At 43.2% G+C, this 17,241-nt stretch overlaps 1 protein-coding gene across 1 annotated transcript; it reads right to left on the reverse strand.

The window, feature by feature from the left end:
- Positions 1 to 1,918: 1,918 nt before the first annotated feature.
- SIX1 (SIX homeobox 1) lies at positions 1,919 to 11,544 on the reverse strand. Its single transcript, XM_020986488.2, has 2 exons — positions 10,633 to 11,544; positions 1,919 to 8,482 (listed from the first exon to the last, which is right to left on the reverse strand). Exons 1-2 carry the CDS (start codon positions 11,190 to 11,192, stop codon positions 8,188 to 8,190), a joined length of 855 nt encoding a protein of 284 aa, XP_020842147.1. The 5' UTR covers positions 11,193 to 11,544; the 3' UTR covers positions 1,919 to 8,187.
- Positions 11,545 to 17,241: the final 5,697 nt, after the last annotated feature.

The following is a 17,241-nucleotide window of genomic DNA, read 5'->3' on the forward strand; positions in this document are numbered from 1 at the left end:
GCCTTTTTCTCTCCCCCCCCCCCCACACCCTACCCCCTACCCACCCACCCCCGCCCCGCAAAAAATAATTAATTAAATTAAAAGCCTTACATCCATTACAGACAAAATTATCCAAGCAAAGTAGGAAAGAACAGTGTTAAAAGCCCTAGATTTTGAGTCAGAGGACCCAGGTTCAAATCTCACCTTTGGCATTTTTATTTGTGTAACCTTTTCTCTCTTAGCCTCAGTTTCTTCATCTGTAAAATAATTGGACAAGATGACCTCTAAGGACCATTCTAACTTCATAGCTATGGTCCTATTATCCTATTATTGAATTTTACTTTTTAGCCTACAGACTGGAACCACTGCAGTGGTTCACACCAGTTAGGGTCAGACAAGGTCCCAGAGATGAGACAGGCTCTAACACTATTTCCTAGGTATTCATGCAAATTGTTTAGCCAATAAGAGAACAGTAATCAAAATCTAGGGGTTGGGGTTAAAAGAGCCCTCCTTAGTGAAATTGGGGTTTGGTCAAGGGAATTAGAAACATCATGAAATCTGCTTTAATGTTCCAATTCAAAATTAACTCAGAGGTGATTTTTTTTTCTGAAAACAGAAAGTTCTATAAATGAGTTTTGTATATTTGTTCAAGGTTGCTTAAATAATCTTTATAAAACTAATTAAAAACTGGGCCTTGCTTATAGTTTGATTTTCCAATTTTCCAATTTTGGATTTTCCAATAGAAAGAAAGAAAGAAAAGAAGAAAGGAAGGAAGGAAGGAAGGAAGGAAGGAAGGAAGGAAGGAAGGAAGGAAGGAAGGAAGGAAGGAAGAGAAGAGAAGCAAATGGCAGGTTTATTTCTATGGATGATGTTGGGAAACAAACAGTTAACCACAGTTGCTTGGGAGTCAAATCACTCTGTATTGTTTTTTGTTTTTTAAAGAATGAAGAGGGACTACTATTGTCATATTTTGCATTTTAGTTTTTCCATAAAGGTTTTCTTGTGAGCAGAAATCAAGAGATACTATGTATAAAGTAATCTTCTTTGACTTCTTTATGAAAAATCCATCTGTTTATTTTGAAAATAGTTACTGGTTACAGATTTGCAGAATGGATTTTTTTAGAGCCCTAAGCAATATTATTCTTCAATTAAAATCAAGAACTTGACTTCAGGAAGAAGTATATTATGTTTATATAACATCTGTAATGCATAGAAAGTATTCATGGCGTATATCTATAGACAGAGGCAAGAGCTCTCTTGTTTAAATGTCCCTTTCATTACATAGATACTAAAGCATATTGGCTTTTCTAAACAACCTAATTTTCATTCGACCTGCTTGTCATCCATTTCCTATCTGTGTGCTGTCCTGTGTATCCTATGTGAATACAATCTTAATGCTGTCTTCAATGTACTACTTCCATGGTTCACAGACACACAAATGTTTCTCTGGATTGTAAACAGATTCGTTAGCCTCAGACTGAAAGTTTGTATTTTGATAACATTGAAAGTTTCTCCCTTTTTTAAGTTCCAAGAGTTAAGTGGGAAAATTAGGACATACAGATGGTTTTGGATGAGTATGACCAAAGGTGTATTGTTGGCTGAAAACTATTTTCTTTTCCCTGAATCAATTTATTGCTTTCCCTGATGTTTAGAATATTTACTACAATTGTCAATCCTACTTAGAATAGATCCTTTTCAACATACCTGAAATATGTGGATACCTTAAACAAAAAAATGAAAGGAAAGGCAAAGTGTTTTTGCAAGTAGAAACACGATAGACAACATAAAGAAATGGGTACAGTTAAGGTTGTAGCAGACTGGCACAAAGACCATTTTCTTCTAGTGATGCTCTCCTTTCAGACCTTCCCCCAGAATTTTAAGGTGTTTTTGTTTACTAGGCCCAGTAGAAATCAATCGTTATAAGAAAACATAGTCTATGACAATTTTTAAAAAAATTTATTTTAAGGGGCTCCATACATAACCTGTAGTTATCCACTCTTGCAAATTCCTTGAGCAAAATATCTTCAGCTAAGAAGAGACCATGGAATTTTCAAAGCAATGATTAATTTTAAAATCCTGGATTAAAATAATTTAATCTGAAAATTAAAATCCAACTTTCTAAATCCATTGTGCTCCATTTTGGATATGCCTGTCTCTAGAGGGTAAAAATATATTTTCCATATTGTTGAGGTTGGGGTGGGACCAACCAGAAAGGGAGAAAATACTTCATTTTTACTTCTCCATTTATACTTGGAAAAGAGGTGGGTAGTTTAATTTTCTTTTTTTTTTAATGAAGACTCCTGGGGGAAGGAGGGGGTGGGGGGGATAAGCCAGTACCATTTAATTTAATCCAGTTGCAGCTCAGTAGTTTATTCAAATATATTTCAATATTTAAATCTAAACTTTTCCTTTCTCAGAACATAATTCGGTTGTGGAGGCGTCTCCCCCCAACCCAATAATCTAGTTAATGATACAAAAGAGGACACGTTCTGACAATGTTTAACCTTTTCAGCAAAAGTGAAAACCTCGGCACTGACCAATTTCAGGGGAAAGAAAAAAGTAAGAGACACTCAAGTAGCAAAACAAAAGTCGAGAATAAATCTTCAGGTAGTTCTAATCTACCTGCTGGGAACTCTCTTCTCAGTTTTCCGCTAGCAAGTTAAAAAGAGGGAAGTTAAAACCCTGATGCGAAGGGCAGTTCACTCGCCTCTCTGAGTCGTTTCCTTTGTTTTTAAATGCTACTGCAGTGTTGTTTCTCGCTGTCTGGAAGGACCAGAGCCTCGAAAACACTGAACGTCATCCTCAGTAGGGGAACAGGTTTCTTATTTCATCAGCTGGACTGAAGTGTGTGTGCTGTTTTAAAATATTAGGGGAAAAAATTAGCCTTTTCAGAGTAATACTTTCCTGGATAAAAATTTGTTCTGCAATTTGCCCTTATATTGGCTTTGTTTTGCTGCTTCCCACCTGGACAACTGCTTACACTAGCAAATATTCCTATATGGAGGCCACTCTTTCTTTTCAATATTGGTCAAGTTCTCGGTCCCAATCAGAAGCCGGGAATTTATACCGAGCCCTTGAGTGGCCTCGGGTAAGGATTTTGAGCAGCTGTGAATCTATCTATACCTCCTGGGGGCTGGGAATCCAAGGGGCACCAACAAGAAGGGTTCACCCGGCCCAAGAAGGAACCTCAGCTCTTACTAGCTTCAGTTTTTGTTTTTGTATTATTTTAAAGAAAAAGTAAAGATCCTTTATCCCATGTGACAGACTCTGGAGTGGGCAAATTGCCACTGTAGTTTACCCCGGGATTGGAAAAGATCAGCTAGGCTGGGGAGAAAATGAAGGCGGTCCTACACACACACACACACACACACACACACACACACACACACACACACACACACACACACACCCTTCAGACTGCAACCCCCGAACAGCCGGGTCAACTACGGACAGCAAAGATGCAAAGCGTCTTGTTTTGTTAACATGTGAATAGGGAGGTGCAGACTTTTTTTCTGGGTTCTGATACACTGAGTTCAGCAGTAGCCAGGCTCAACACACCATCCAAGAGGTCCCCATCTCCCCTTAGGGCCTCAGTTAAAGACTGGAGCCTCTGGTCCTAGACAGGCCTAGAGAATGTAGCCATTCCCGAGGCCAGAATGAGTTTTCCAGGGTCTTCTTTAGGCTGCCGAGGGCGCCTTCGGTGCTAGATTAGGCCACATAAACTCTTTCCCATTAAAGTGAACCTTCTATGACCCTTTTGTCAGGCACAAAGGACCACAGCTTAATCACCTTGCAGTTCTTCCCCGCCTGTCAGCAATGTGGTTCTGAGGGGAGTCGTAGTTACAAAGAAACAGTCTCCAGGAAGTTATTAGAACTAATGAAGGTGGGTGGCAGGGAACTAAATGCAGAGGCTCCCCCAGAGAAAATGTGGTTGTCTCCTGCTCTCACCCAGAACTCTGTGCGTCAGTTGGCCTCCTGTAAACTCGGCGGAGCCGGGCTGGCACCCGGGGAAGCGTTTTCCAGCGGAGAAGCCTGCTTGCCCTCAGGGAAAGAAGGTGTAATCGCTATAAATCTCCCATCCGGCCACGGTCTTCCAGCACCCGGCCACGACGGAGGGGACAAGAGGTTTTCTCCATTAGCCCTAAACTGTGGATGCTGAAGGCATCTGGAAGAACCCAACCCCACCTCCATACTGCAGCCAGGCTGATCACCTGAGAAGGGGAACCACGAACACAGAATGGCTTTGGTCACAGTTTCCCATCCTAAACAATGATTTCCAAGGCTTTTTCAGGGCAGCTGGTTGTTTATGGTGTGTCGAAGTCGGCCTCCACTCCCAGCTTCAAAAAGCCCGTTGGGGACATCGGGGTAGACGAGGGACACGGAAAATCAGGAGTTGGGGTGCCACAGTGCTCCAGATATTCCCCAGCTCCTTTCCCCGCAATTCCGAAGGCAAGACTGAGTTGGGTTAGAGGGACTTAAGGCAGCTCGATTTACTCAGCCGCATCACCTAGTCCAGGGCCTCCTTGGCGCTGGACTCTTTGGAGGAGCCGTGGAAGTACAGAGACCTGCCGGCCTGACACATCCTTAAACGTGTTGATATACATCAGTAACCTCAGCCTCTCTAGTCGGAGGCCACAGGCAGAACCAAAGATCCCATAGCCGGGAAGTAAAAACTAGTAGGAGTGAACTCCACCGCATTGAGCTTGAGAAGGTCATCGCGATCTGCCCCCTTTTCACTCCAGTCCCAAGGCGCACCGGACTAAGTCAAGCGCTTGCTCGCCTGCTTCTAGTAGCACATCCGCTCCTCTCTCCAATTTCTGGAGCCTTGGGAAAGGGTCTAGCTATGGATTTCTTTTTCGTAGGATTCCTCATACCTAAGCGCTTCGGTACAGCCACTAGATGTTTTTTTCTTCTGACTCAAAATTAAAAACAAACTGAAAGGATCCCTTTGAGGAGACTACCCTCAAAGCAAGTGGTGCTCAGCTCCTCAGAATTCTCACCACCCTGAGCAGGGGTGATGTGGCTGGACCCACGTTACCTCAGACACATCCACTGGATATTGAGAAAATGTCTGTAATATCCCCTTCTCCTTAACATCAGAAACAGTTCTAAATCAAAGGTTAAAGACAAAGAGTTCAGAGAGCTAGATATTACTTAAAACTTCCGGAAAATGGCCAAGTTTTTTCCCCCTTTTCTCCCTTGTTTCTTATTTTGTTTAGCAGAGCCTCTAAGGTACTTTCTCCCCTAAGAATACGTTATTAATGATGAGCCTTTGTTCATTAATTTAACCGTCATCATTAAGTCTGTAAATGGAATAGAAAGGGAATTTGAAAGGAGTTGCAGTCAGGCACAGTGAAAAAGAGAGTGTAATCACCCCTCGAAGTCTTTAAGGGTTCCCTTCCCCAATGTTCTCTTGTAGAAAAAAGCGCTTCGTCTAATGGGACTGAGCTCTTGGGAACGATTGAGGAGAAAACAAAAGCCATCTCCAGTATTCTCACCTTCTTTCCCATCCTGTCACCAGGCGGAGGAGGGAGGGATTGTGCAACTTCTTTTTAAACACATCTGGAATATACTTGCGCTGCACCCGAGAGCCAGGGATTTTTACAGAGAGTTTATGGCTGTGACAGAAAATTGCTCTTTTAACGACTTTACAAGCAGTAATCACGGGGCCTTTTTACAGTACCAGGGCTCTGCAAATTGCCTGGCATTTCCAAGACTCACCAACTGAGGGAGCAGAAGACGAGAATTTAACCTTCCTCCGTTTGTCAAGAAGTCACAGGGAGCATCTCCGCTACTAAAATTATACCGAGCTAAGCTGAAAGAAAGTAGAGGAAGTAGAAGAGAGGGGGAGGAAGGGGCATGTAAAAAATTAAAGTAATTAGCATTTCCTTATTTTTGAGAGAGATTTCCGCGGTCTTCTTTGAAGTTGGTCTGGGTCATTTAAAGCTATCTTTGTGCTGGGTATTTGTTTTGGGGGGTGAATGTAAAGAATGTACGGAGATCCCCTTGTGAGAGTCCCTCCTGCGGAGGGTGGCATTTCTCCGTGGCCCAAGACCTGGAGAATAAACACCCTAGTGACTTAAATAAACAGTAACTTAATGATCCAAAACGCTAACAAGGGATATTGGGACCAGGAGCTTCCGACCCAAATGAACCTCTCTGAACAAATTATGGGTCTGTGACAGAGAAATTATTTCATAGATAAAAGTTACTATAATAACATGAAACAATTAAGACCCTTTTCCTCAACTACCAATAAATCATTTTCAGCTTCCAAAGACCTAGTTAAAATAAAAAGCTTTCATTTTCCATTTCCCCAAATTCATAGGATTAGAGATTTAGAGCTGAACTGAATCTTAAAGTTCATCTACTTCCATCCCTTCATTTTAGAGATGAAAGACAGAGAGGTTAAGCCAGGTGCCCCAAACCACACAGTTAAGAGAACGGCAGAGCCTGGAGTTGAACGCAGGTTCTCAGACTACAAATCCAGTATTGCCTTCGTTCACCATGCTGTTACTCCCTTGGATTAACCCCAAAGGCGAGGAGAAAGTCAACATACTAAATGAATATGTAAATGGAGCTGGTTATGGAAGGAGGGGGGGATCAAGATTTTGAAACTCTGGTCAGAGAACAAATAGGCTGTCCTTGGGAACAATATTTTACAAATCAAGAACCAGCCAATACAGTAATATTGAGAATAATTTTAATAAATAATGCCACTCGCTAAAATTTAAAGCTTAGTATAAAGGCTATGTCACCTTTCCCCCAAATAAAAATAAACAAGAGCCTATGAAATTACTGGTATTTTTCAAAGCATAGTCTTATAGCAAGTGCACAGAGATTTCTGTTCAATCAGCTTGCATACCATTCCCAATAGATAGATTCACAATGTTGCTCATACTGATTGATTTCCTAATTTTGTCTGATAAATTTTGTTATTATCCGTCTTGTCAACACGTCTGTTGACAAAGAGTGGCTTCATTAACACACGAACATTCTCAAGAAGAGCACTCCAGAAGCATTACTTCCAAATATTTTAAAAAGACTATCTAAAAAGCTATGTTTACGCTTTTCCTGTCATATGACAAAACCAGATCCTACAACTGCTTCAGATAATGACCTTCAAAGTGCTCTACAATCCAAACAATCAGGAGTAAAAAAGGCAAAAATTGTATGTTTAAAATTAGGATGACAGCAACACAGAAACTCACCTTTGAAAAAGAGAACCATACTCCTAATGCTCTGCTACGTTTTAATTTAGGCTGCTTTAGGTACAATAGAAAAGAACCCTGAAAAACACATGCCATCTTGGGTAACAAATACCAGGTCACCAGATTTATGGGAATACTTTTGCGAGCTAAAAACTAGGAATAGGAGAAACACTTAGCAAGAGTATACTACTGGATATGAAAGCATTGAGGGCATAAGAAGAAACATCCAGGAAACTGTGATACTTCACATTGATGCATTTCAAAAGTCCATCAAAAAAAAGAAAGAAAAAAAAGAAAATCAATAACCTCCCCCCTCAAAAATCCTTAAAAGTCCAACAAAAATGCCATGGTCACTTTCTATTTCTAACTGCCTTATATATGTGCATTAAGACATTTAGGCACTTGATTTTCTAATACTTTTTTATTTTAAACTAAATTGAAATCATTTAACACTAGATATGAAAAATGTAAACTTAATTTCCTCCCTCAAAAAAAAAGGTTTTGAGTATTTTTCCCCTATTCAGCTTAAGAATTCAACCAAATTTCCCCAATGGTAGAAACTCTTGTTTGCATCAGACTTCTCTTTTTCCTCTCTCCTTTAAAAATGAATCATAAATAAATTAAAAGAATTGAAATCCAACTAGTTTGTAATTCCTGTGTGTTTTTTTTAAACTTAATTTAAGGTGATGGAATCAGTAGCATAGACTGGTAGGTCATTGAAGTTTTGTTAGTTTGGGGGCTTGCACCGGCACTTAGGGAGAAGGGGGTAAAGGTAAAAGTAATTAAGGATTGGGGAGGAGAGATCATTTCTTGAGAGCAGGGTTGTTTCTGTTACCGTTTCTAAAAGGGCATTTTGTGAAAGTCCATGTTTCCTTGATGCAGAAAGTTCCCCAGATATGCGCTGCAAAATTGTTCCTGTTCTATATTTACAAATGTTTCTAGCTGCTGATCAGTGGATGCTTCAACTAGTTCTCCATGGGCCAGAAGTGCTTTTGCTTTAGGATCCCAAGTCCACCAGGCTAGACGTGAGGGGTCCAAGCAGGGAGTCCTGGAGCTGATGTTGGTGCCCCTGGAGGCTGTGGGCTGTCTGAGAGGCAGTTAAGCCGGTCAACGAATAGTTTGAGCTTCTGGCATGGCTCAGGTTGCCTTGGAGTAGGAGGACCGAGTTCTGATCTGGACTTTGGGGAGGTGAGAATTCCTCTTCTGAGCTGGACATGAGTGGCTTGCCCCCATCCAGGGGAGAGAGCTGATTCTGCTTGTTGGAGGATGTGTTATTGTTTTCAGTGTTCTCCCTGAGAAATAGAAAACAACAGCATATGGTTAGGTTGAAAGATGGAGAAAGGAAAATACTGAAAAAGAGTAAAGGAACAAGAAGAAGGAAGGGAATGGAAGGGAATGAAGAAAGAGAATATGAAAAAGTAAAACAATAATTGCACAAAGGGAATCTTCCTTCACCCATCCCTTATCAGAAGTCATGAAAGAAACAAAAGGAACATAGTGAAGTCAGAGATGTAAGAAGAGTGTCCCCTACAAGGCCCTATAGCCCTTGCTTCCCAAATCTTGCAGATTTCAAAAGGAAAATATTTGTGGAGTTTAAAAAAACTTTTTAAAAATTCTATCACAGACTGATCTTCTGAAATAAACACTCACTAGTACCACAGTTGAATAATGCTTAACCTAAACAATTCTAGTCAACCCTTCAAAGTTAGAAGGGGGAAAAATAGAAAACCTATAACCCAAGAAAGATTTGTTGCTCAAGTCAGATACCCATTTTCCATAGTGTAGAAGAGAGATATATATTACTAAATATCTACTTTTAATATTTCTGTCTGGCGATTGTCATTAAAAGGGACAGGTCATGGGGAAGTAGTGCCCAAGGCAATGCAGTGACCTGAGTAAACACAGGGCCCCAAGCCAGTATTGCTGATTTCATCAGGGAGTGGGCCCCGAGGCCTGACTTAGAGGATTTTGTAACTTCAGCCTAACTGGAATCGCAGTTTTTGTCCCCATGCCATCTCCCTCACGCCCCACTCGAAAATTCCCAATCCCTCCTCCTCCCTCAGCCCTCACAAAAGCCAGAGAGGTCATATCAAGAAGTCCTCACTAAGATTCAAAACCTGTGTGCCTGCGGAGTGCGATGGGTGGACCTGTCCCAAGTCCTATTTAAGCTCACTATTTCACTGCTTCCTCTCACTTCCGCCTTTCTGAAGTACCCCCCACACTTTATTTCCTCCCTTTCTCGTTCGTTCCTTTCCTTCTTCTTCCCGTCCTGCTGACCTCTTCCAACTGAACTTATATTGCTTCGACTCTTTTATCCTGGATCAAAACAAATAGGTAGAGTATTGGTACCAAGATAGGGAAGTGAACAAAAGAAAAGTAACCAGCCGGAGTGTTCTGGTTTCCTAAAAAATCCTGAAGGCTCACTAAACTCTCTGCTCCTGACCGGAGTTATTCTGGCTGCCTCTCAGTTCTGAATCTTAGCTCGAAACTCCAAAAAGCATGGTTGAAGGGAGGAGGTCAGCGGGTGGGGGCTGTTGGCTGGGGGCAGTTGGGGGAACACCATAAAAAACCCGTTTCTGATCTCTGGGGTAAGCAAAGAGTGGGGCTGTTGAGCTTGGAGTCTCCGGCTGGCGGTGCTGACAATATGCACAGCTTCCCTGGCTGGGGAAGTGCGCAAGGAAGGATGCAGCTTTGTTTCAGGGGTTGTGATTACAGTCAATAAAGTCGGCTCCGACTTTCCACATAACGCTCTCTGGATTTTGTTTTAAAGCTCCACCCTCCTACAGCTAAAAATTTACAAGTGTGATGTGAAACCGCCCGACCTTTCCCCCAAAGAACTTACTGGACACTGAAGAAGATAGTCTTAATGGGATTTGTGAAAGTGAAGACATAGGGACCCAAAAAGTCAGCCCCACTCAACAAGGAAGGGAAGAGGAAAAGGTGGTACCAGGGATCCCTGCCACTCAGTAAGACACCCCCTCCTTCCAAATCTCTGGCTTTGTCCTTATTACTGATCCTGGAAAAAAAAACACTCCCCTCCTTTTTCTCTCTCCTTTCTTCCCGTCCTTTCCCTTCATTTCCCTTCTCTTCCCTTCTCGAGTCTTCTTCCTCCCCCAGACACACTCCAGCCACTCATTCGCAAGGGGGTGAGAGGAGAGTGGGTCAGGGGTGAGAGAAACAAACTGGCCGCAAATAATTCCTGAGACTCACACCCACTGAACACAACCTTGCAGAGGAAAAACAACTAAAATTAGTCTCTCTCCTTCTTGACTGCCCAGCAGGCTGAACCCAAGTTCATGAACTTTTTTTTTCTATCTCAGCTCGGAGAATACGGTTCTTGACAGCAATGCTCTGACAAAAGGAGATCAGGGTGTAAGGGTAGGGGTAGGGGGGTTGCAGAGGGCAGAAGGGTTAGGAGAGCAAAGAGAAACGCCCTGTGTACCTTTCCTTGGCTTCCGCCGCTCTGTCCCTTTGCCTCCGGTTTTTAAACCAGTTGCTGACCTGGGTGGTGGTCAGCCCAGTAGCCTCAGCAAGCTCACGCTTCTCCCGGGGTGAGGGATAAGGGTTGTGTGCGTACCACTCCCGCAGCACACCTCGAGACTTTTCTTTGAAGCAATAGCTCGTCTCTTCCCCGTCCCAGATGGTCCTCGGCAGAGGGAATTTTCGGCGGACCCGGTACTTCCCCACTGCCCCGAGGGGTCTGCCCCGCAGTTTCTCTGCTTCCACGTAGTGAGCCTTCAGCCACAGCTGTTGCAGTTTCGGATGGTTGTGAGGAGAGAACTGGTGGCTCTCCAAAATCTTGTAGAGCTCACGGAAATTGCCCCGGTGGAAGGCGACCACGGCCTTGGCCTTGAGGACGCTCTCGTTCTTGTGCAGATGGTCGCAGGCAGGAAGGGACCAGAGAAACCTCCCCAATCGCTCCAGATTCCCCCCTTGCTGGAGAACCTCGCAAACGCAGGCCACTTGCTCCTGGGTGAAGCCAAAAGACGGCAGCATAGACATGGCTGGCGCTTGGCCCGAGAGAACAACCTGGGGCACAGTGGAGAGCGAGACGGAAAATGGGGGGGGGGCGCTACCAGAGCTAGAGATAGGGGGTGGAGGGGAGGCTTCCGACCCCCTCCCTCTTCTAGTAGTCCTCTTTCTTTCTCAGTTGCAGACGATGGGGTGTAGGGGGAGCTCAGCTGAGGAGTTTTGAGCGGATAGGAAAAAGGATGGGCAAGGAGAAGGAAAAGGAGGAGGAGGGAGAGAAGGTGGGGTGGATGGGTGGGAGCGCCGGGCACTGAGCCGCCGGCGCGGAGCAGCCTCCCCGGGCTCTCTCCGGGTGGATGCTGATTGTTGCTGGGGAACTTGGTTTCTGTTCTCCCTGCAACCAGCCTTAAAGCGCGGAGCGGACAGGGCGCGCTGATTGGCTGCCTGTGGCGCCTATCCCAATCTAGCCAGCCTCAGAGTTAGGCCAGGCAAGGCAGGGGTGCTGGGAGGCCGAGCCTCCTCTGCAGGGAGAGAGAGGCCGGGAGTGGGGGGTAGGAAAGGAGAAGGGGAGGAGGAGGAAGTGGAGAACGAGGAGGAGGAGGGAAGAGGAGGAAGAGAGGGGGAAGAAGAAAAGAGGAGGGAGAGAGAAGAAAGAAGAGAGAGAAGGAGGGAGAGGGAGGGGTAAGAGAGAGATGGGGGGGCACGAGAATGAGACTTCCTCGCTGGCCCAGGGGTCGGGGGGTGGGAGACACTTCAGGACCCTGCAACTTGAGCCCCTTCTCAAGTGTCAGCTAAGGGGAACCAGGCTCATCTCTGTACAAATCAATTATTACAGACCTTTTAAATCCCCCGCCCCCCCCCTCGCCCCATCTCCCCTGTCCCTTCCAGACCTGCCCTTTCCCGGTGAGCTCATATTTAATTACCTTAACGTTGGGATGAATAAATAATGGTTTGATGAATAGCTTATGGAGAGCGATAAATAATACAAGAGGAGAACCGTAACTCCACGCTGCTGATGGTGCCGCTGCTTCGCTCTCGGGCCTTCATGTATGGGCTGCGCTAAGCCTGTCCCCCTACCTCACTACTCACTCGAGAGACTTCAGCCACAAAACTCTTTTGCTTTAGACGGTAGAAGCGATTTAATTTTGTAGTAGGTAAATGTTACGTTCAGAAAAGAAGAGTTAGTTAGTCCAAGATGGGGGTGGGGCGGCCAGGGTTAATTTCTGACTAGGTTTGTCCCTAGGTGGCTTAGGTTGACCCTTAGAGACTCAACGTCCTTTTTTGCTCATTCAGTCTTACTACTTCCAAGTCTTACTTCCTATCAAGGAATGATGAGAAATTTATTTAATTGATGTTAACAAAAATGCTTTGGCGACCTCAGATGAAAGGCATTAGAGGGGTGTAAATTAAATAAAACTGTACCCATCTCCAATAACCGTCCGGTTGTAATATAATCCTTGCCTAGCTATGCAAAGGACACTACTCTCAAAACTAGAACGGTAGCGGCTCCAAGAAGATTAAATATGGAGTAGTGTATGTATGTGTGTGTCTGTAGACTGTAATGCAAGCTTGTTCTACTGCTAGTGGAATGAAAAGCGTTCTGCAATTTAAAGTCCCATCCTCTGCTTTTTCTTGGAGGTGTGGGAAATGTTTGGACAAATTGCACAAACGAAACTGTAATTATCTTAATCCTCATTTGCACACCTTGAGCTAAAGCAATTATTAAAAAGATTTTGAAAACAATTAGCCTCCCTAAACAGAGATAATCTATTGTCAGTAGCTGGGACAGGGCCAGTGATAAGAACAATAAGTTGAGATAAGGGAAACGGAATGGTGGAATGGCAGTGACTTTATGACTATGCTTATCTTTGATTAGATAAGTTCAAAACAGAATTTTAAGTACACTTCAAAAATGCTTTTGATTTAAGTGAACCCTCTTAGTGGAAGTTTAGGAGATCCCAAGGTTCATTAGAACCTGCTTGTCTTCATTAAATGTCTTAATACATTCAGGCAAATGTCCTACCGGAACTAAACTGCTTAAATGTTTAAATTTAAGTAACAGCCACCATGAGAGGGAATTATACGTGTGTGGATTTCTCTTATTTTCTTTATAAGCTAACAATACAGACACTAATTACTACTTCAAATACTCTAAGAATTATCATCCTGCTTTTAAGAAATGGTTGAATCTCTCAGTTCTCTGGGAATTTCTAGTCTAACTCTCTATACATTCTTGCATCCCTGAGACTCCACTGTATCATTTACACATGCAATTAAATCCTGGGAACAGATGTTGAGATTTTCTTACTTTTAGGTTTTTAAAATGTATTTAATGAATATGTGCTATTTAAAATAAGCCATTGCTGCATAGTCTGTACAATGACTTATTTTCTAAACTGGATGCCTGGCACTTTTGCATCCCATGACCATGTGTCTGGTAATTTTCCCTAGCCATTTTATTTTAGTACTTATGATGTTTCAGATGAAGTCTTAAAGAGCTGCAATGTCCTGCCAGAAGGAATGTCTCTACTTGGAACAGATCCTTATTGACAAGGCAGCTGTGTGGGGACCGGAACGGAGTCTTAAACCCAGGTCTAAAAATCAACTAATACCCTAAAGTCTGGAGCAAGTGCGCATAATTATAATGTGGGAGGTTGGAAGGACAGAACGTGGATCGCAACCGCTAGAGAGAGTCTCTTAAAATAGAATTTTTGCGTTAGAATACTCGTTTACTAAGTGAAGGCTTTTTAGCTAATTATTTTACATTAGGAGATGAGGGAGAGCTCTGATACATAAAAGCAGATATAGACGAAGAGGGAGGTGAGCAGAAATCTAGATTTAGATTAATGCCAGCACCTTTTTTCATGTTACTTACACTCTTTCCTCCCTGCTTCTCGCCCCACCTCCGACCCCCCATCTCTTCAAAGTGGAACATACTGAAGGTGGTCTAGAAGGAAGAAGACAGCATTGAAGATGTTGCCAGTGGCACCGAATCTTACCAGAAAGATACAGTATTCACCCCTAAATACTTCAAAACCCCAGTCCCAAGTAACTGTTATTCTGCTATATAATACACAAGACTGTAACCGAAAAAGAAAAAAAATTGGTTTTGCTTTGTAACAGAGAGGATACCTGCTATTTCGATCCCGGTAAAGGGAACCGATTGTTATAACAATGTTCATTATTGGCCCGGATATATAAGGTTTCCCAAAATGGAACCTTTCACTTTAAATCACTAAAAGAGGTAAAATGTCATGAATTTACCAACCACGTAAACCAAATTATCCATTTTAACTCACACAGAGAAAGGTTTTCTCTATTCTGGTAACACAAAACCTTTCCTGTCAATGCAAATCACACATAGATACTTCTTGAGTTGGGTTTTTGTTTTTTACATCTAAAGAAGGAAAAACTGCTTCTTTCCGACTCCCTTCCTCCGCTATTGCTGCAAAGACTTTCTGGGAGTCGCAGGCAGAATGGATTAATAAGGTTATCGTGCATTAACTCCAGTTTCAGCTCATCTATGCAGGTAATTGCTCGTGTCCTTTACTATTTGCAGAGGTGAAAAGAGAATACTGGGGTGCGGGAATGAAAGGAAATGTCGACAAATGTTTGAAATGTTCACATAAAAGCCTTTCACTACACAGTAAATAATTTTAATCTCCTCCACGGAGAGATGCTGATATGGTTTTGAAGGACTAGGTTCGTTGTGTCTCTGCCATCCAGACTAACTACTTCATGCTACAGATCCTCGAGAAGGCACCTTACTGTATGGAATTATTGTGAGATTAGAGGCAATCAAGTCAGATGCTTCTTCTCTAGTCTGCTTTGTGTGGTTATACGGGGTCACCTCAATTCTTGCATCCCACAATAAAATCACGACCCAAGACTGCAACAACCCTCATGGCAAAACTGCCACAGGCAAGTTAGGTCCCAAACTTAGATTCTTCTCTCTGGAAAGGAGCTCTCAAGAAGTATGAATAAGACGAGCCCTCAGTCAAAGCGATTTTTTACAGTGAGTGGGGAAACCCAAAACCAGTCCATTAGTAAATGAGTTTTGTGTTGTAAAGGTTCTTTCCCATCCACTTGCTGTTCTGAAAAAATAGATCACATTTCGTTATCTTTAGTGGGAATCTGCAACGTGACACCGGATCTGCTCAGCTCTCCCTCCCACTGCAGGGCATAGGGGAGCCGGCCAGCTTCCTCGGTTTATTTCTAAACAATAAGGATTTGTATTTGTATTTTCTTCTAAAATAGCCCAGTTCCCCCACCTCGTGGAACCGGAAGGGGACTAGAGCAAGCCTACTTCCTAGGTGCAAATAAACAGCCTCCGGGCACCAAGACCCCCTGGAGGCATTTAATTCCTCATAAGAATTGCTCCCCCTTCTTTTCCCCCCACACCTGTAAAAACAAAGCTGGTTTGAGAAGCATCTAGGAGGGGCGGAGAGATTCTTTAAATCTGCTAGGCTTGTCTCCTGAAAATATGGTCTCTACCCTTTGTCTTGGATGCGCTTCGAGGCACCAGAAAAAACAAACTTATCAGGGAAGAGAGAAGTTGAAGGAAGGACAGATTCCGAAGAGTTTGAAGAGAAAGAGGCTTTTGGGTGTCTATGTACGGGTGCTGTTTTTTAAATCTGGCTTTTAAAAGTGTTCTTTCCTTTTTGATATTAGGTTGCTGTCTTTCTTATCTGGGCCAGGTGTATGTGTACGTGTGTGTGCTTGGGTGCGGAGTCAGGGGATGCTGGTGCCAGGTCTGAGCTCCTAGGTTTGAGATGGAAGCTGCTCACTTTGGTATTGGTTCTAGTTGGGAAATGTTGTTTCCGGTTAGGTAGACTGAGCTCTCCTAGCGATGGAAGACCTATAGGATCAAAGATTTGGAGCTAGAAGGGACCTTAGAGGTCATATAGTTCAATCCTGTCATCATGAATGTAACCGCAGTCCCAAAGCCCATAAGTATGGGACTCTCTCCTGAGAAAACTGAGGCCCAGAGAAGCCACGTGACTTGCACAAGGTCGTGCAGGTAGTTAGTGACCAAGCTGGGATTTGACTCTTTGACTCCAAATGACCAGATCTTTAGGGAAGGGAAAAGGTCGCGTTCTACTGAAGTTCTCCAACTGGGAAAGAAAGTGAAGAGAAGGGAAGGACGGAGTTTAGCGTACATTAGTAAAGGGTCTTTCCCATTCATGAAATGCTAGTTTTTGACGTGGTTGACCATTCTACAAATTTAAATACAAAAGGCCCTTTCTCTGGGTAGTTTACGGGAATAATTTCCCAAGGATTAGAGACACTATGGGCGTGACTTCATGCCACTTCTCTCACTCGCTTCCCTCCTCCCCCCCAGCTCCTGCCGCGTCCCAGGTTGGCAAGTTTGCAAAATGAAACTTTTCACGTGTCTTTATCTTTCACAGTTTCAAATTAAAAAAAAAATTAAACTAATATACATCCTGCACTCTGAATCTGTCTAAGCTAAGAAGAATTTCCTTTTTGGAGGTGAAAGCCTGCAGCTCCTCCTTCTCAGAGGAAAGTGCTAGTGATGATAATACAGGGTGACACTAAATAAACAGTTAAGTTGGGCTGGAAAGATGGAGTTAATTATCCAGTGAGCTGCATTTAAACCTAGACCATAAGGGGCTGATTTGTTTTGGCTCATAGTCCAAGGAAGGAGACGAACCACTCTCTCCTCCACGTCTCTTTGGGATCCCAATCTTTAATGTCTTTTTTTTTTAATGGGATGCAAAAAAAAAATCCAACAACCCTAACCAGGGTATCACTTCTTCCATAAAAACTAGATTTCAGAATGTTCACTACCTCTGCCCACCAGGCTCTCCCAAACTTCACACCCTATTACCCCTAAGGCACAGTGGAAAGCAAAGTTAGAAAAATGCACCCTAAAGTGAAAATTTAGTGACTGAGGGAAAAATCCTTCTTCTTGGGTCCTAATGTCTAGGAAACTAAATCATTCAGTCATGCACTCAGTTTGTTCCTTACTTTCCACAGTCTTTGTCCACAGCAAACTTTGGTTATAAAGTCTGAGATAAATGCTGGGCTGGATTTCCTTGTGACCTGTATTTTAATCACAGTT

The sequence above is a fragment of the Phascolarctos cinereus genome, unplaced genomic scaffold (genome assembly GCF_003287225.1).
Source record: "Phascolarctos cinereus isolate Bilbo 61053 unplaced genomic scaffold, phaCin_HiC Scaffold_3;HRSCAF=262, whole genome shotgun sequence".
Classification (NCBI taxonomy): domain Eukaryota; kingdom Metazoa; phylum Chordata; class Mammalia; order Diprotodontia; family Phascolarctidae; genus Phascolarctos; species Phascolarctos cinereus.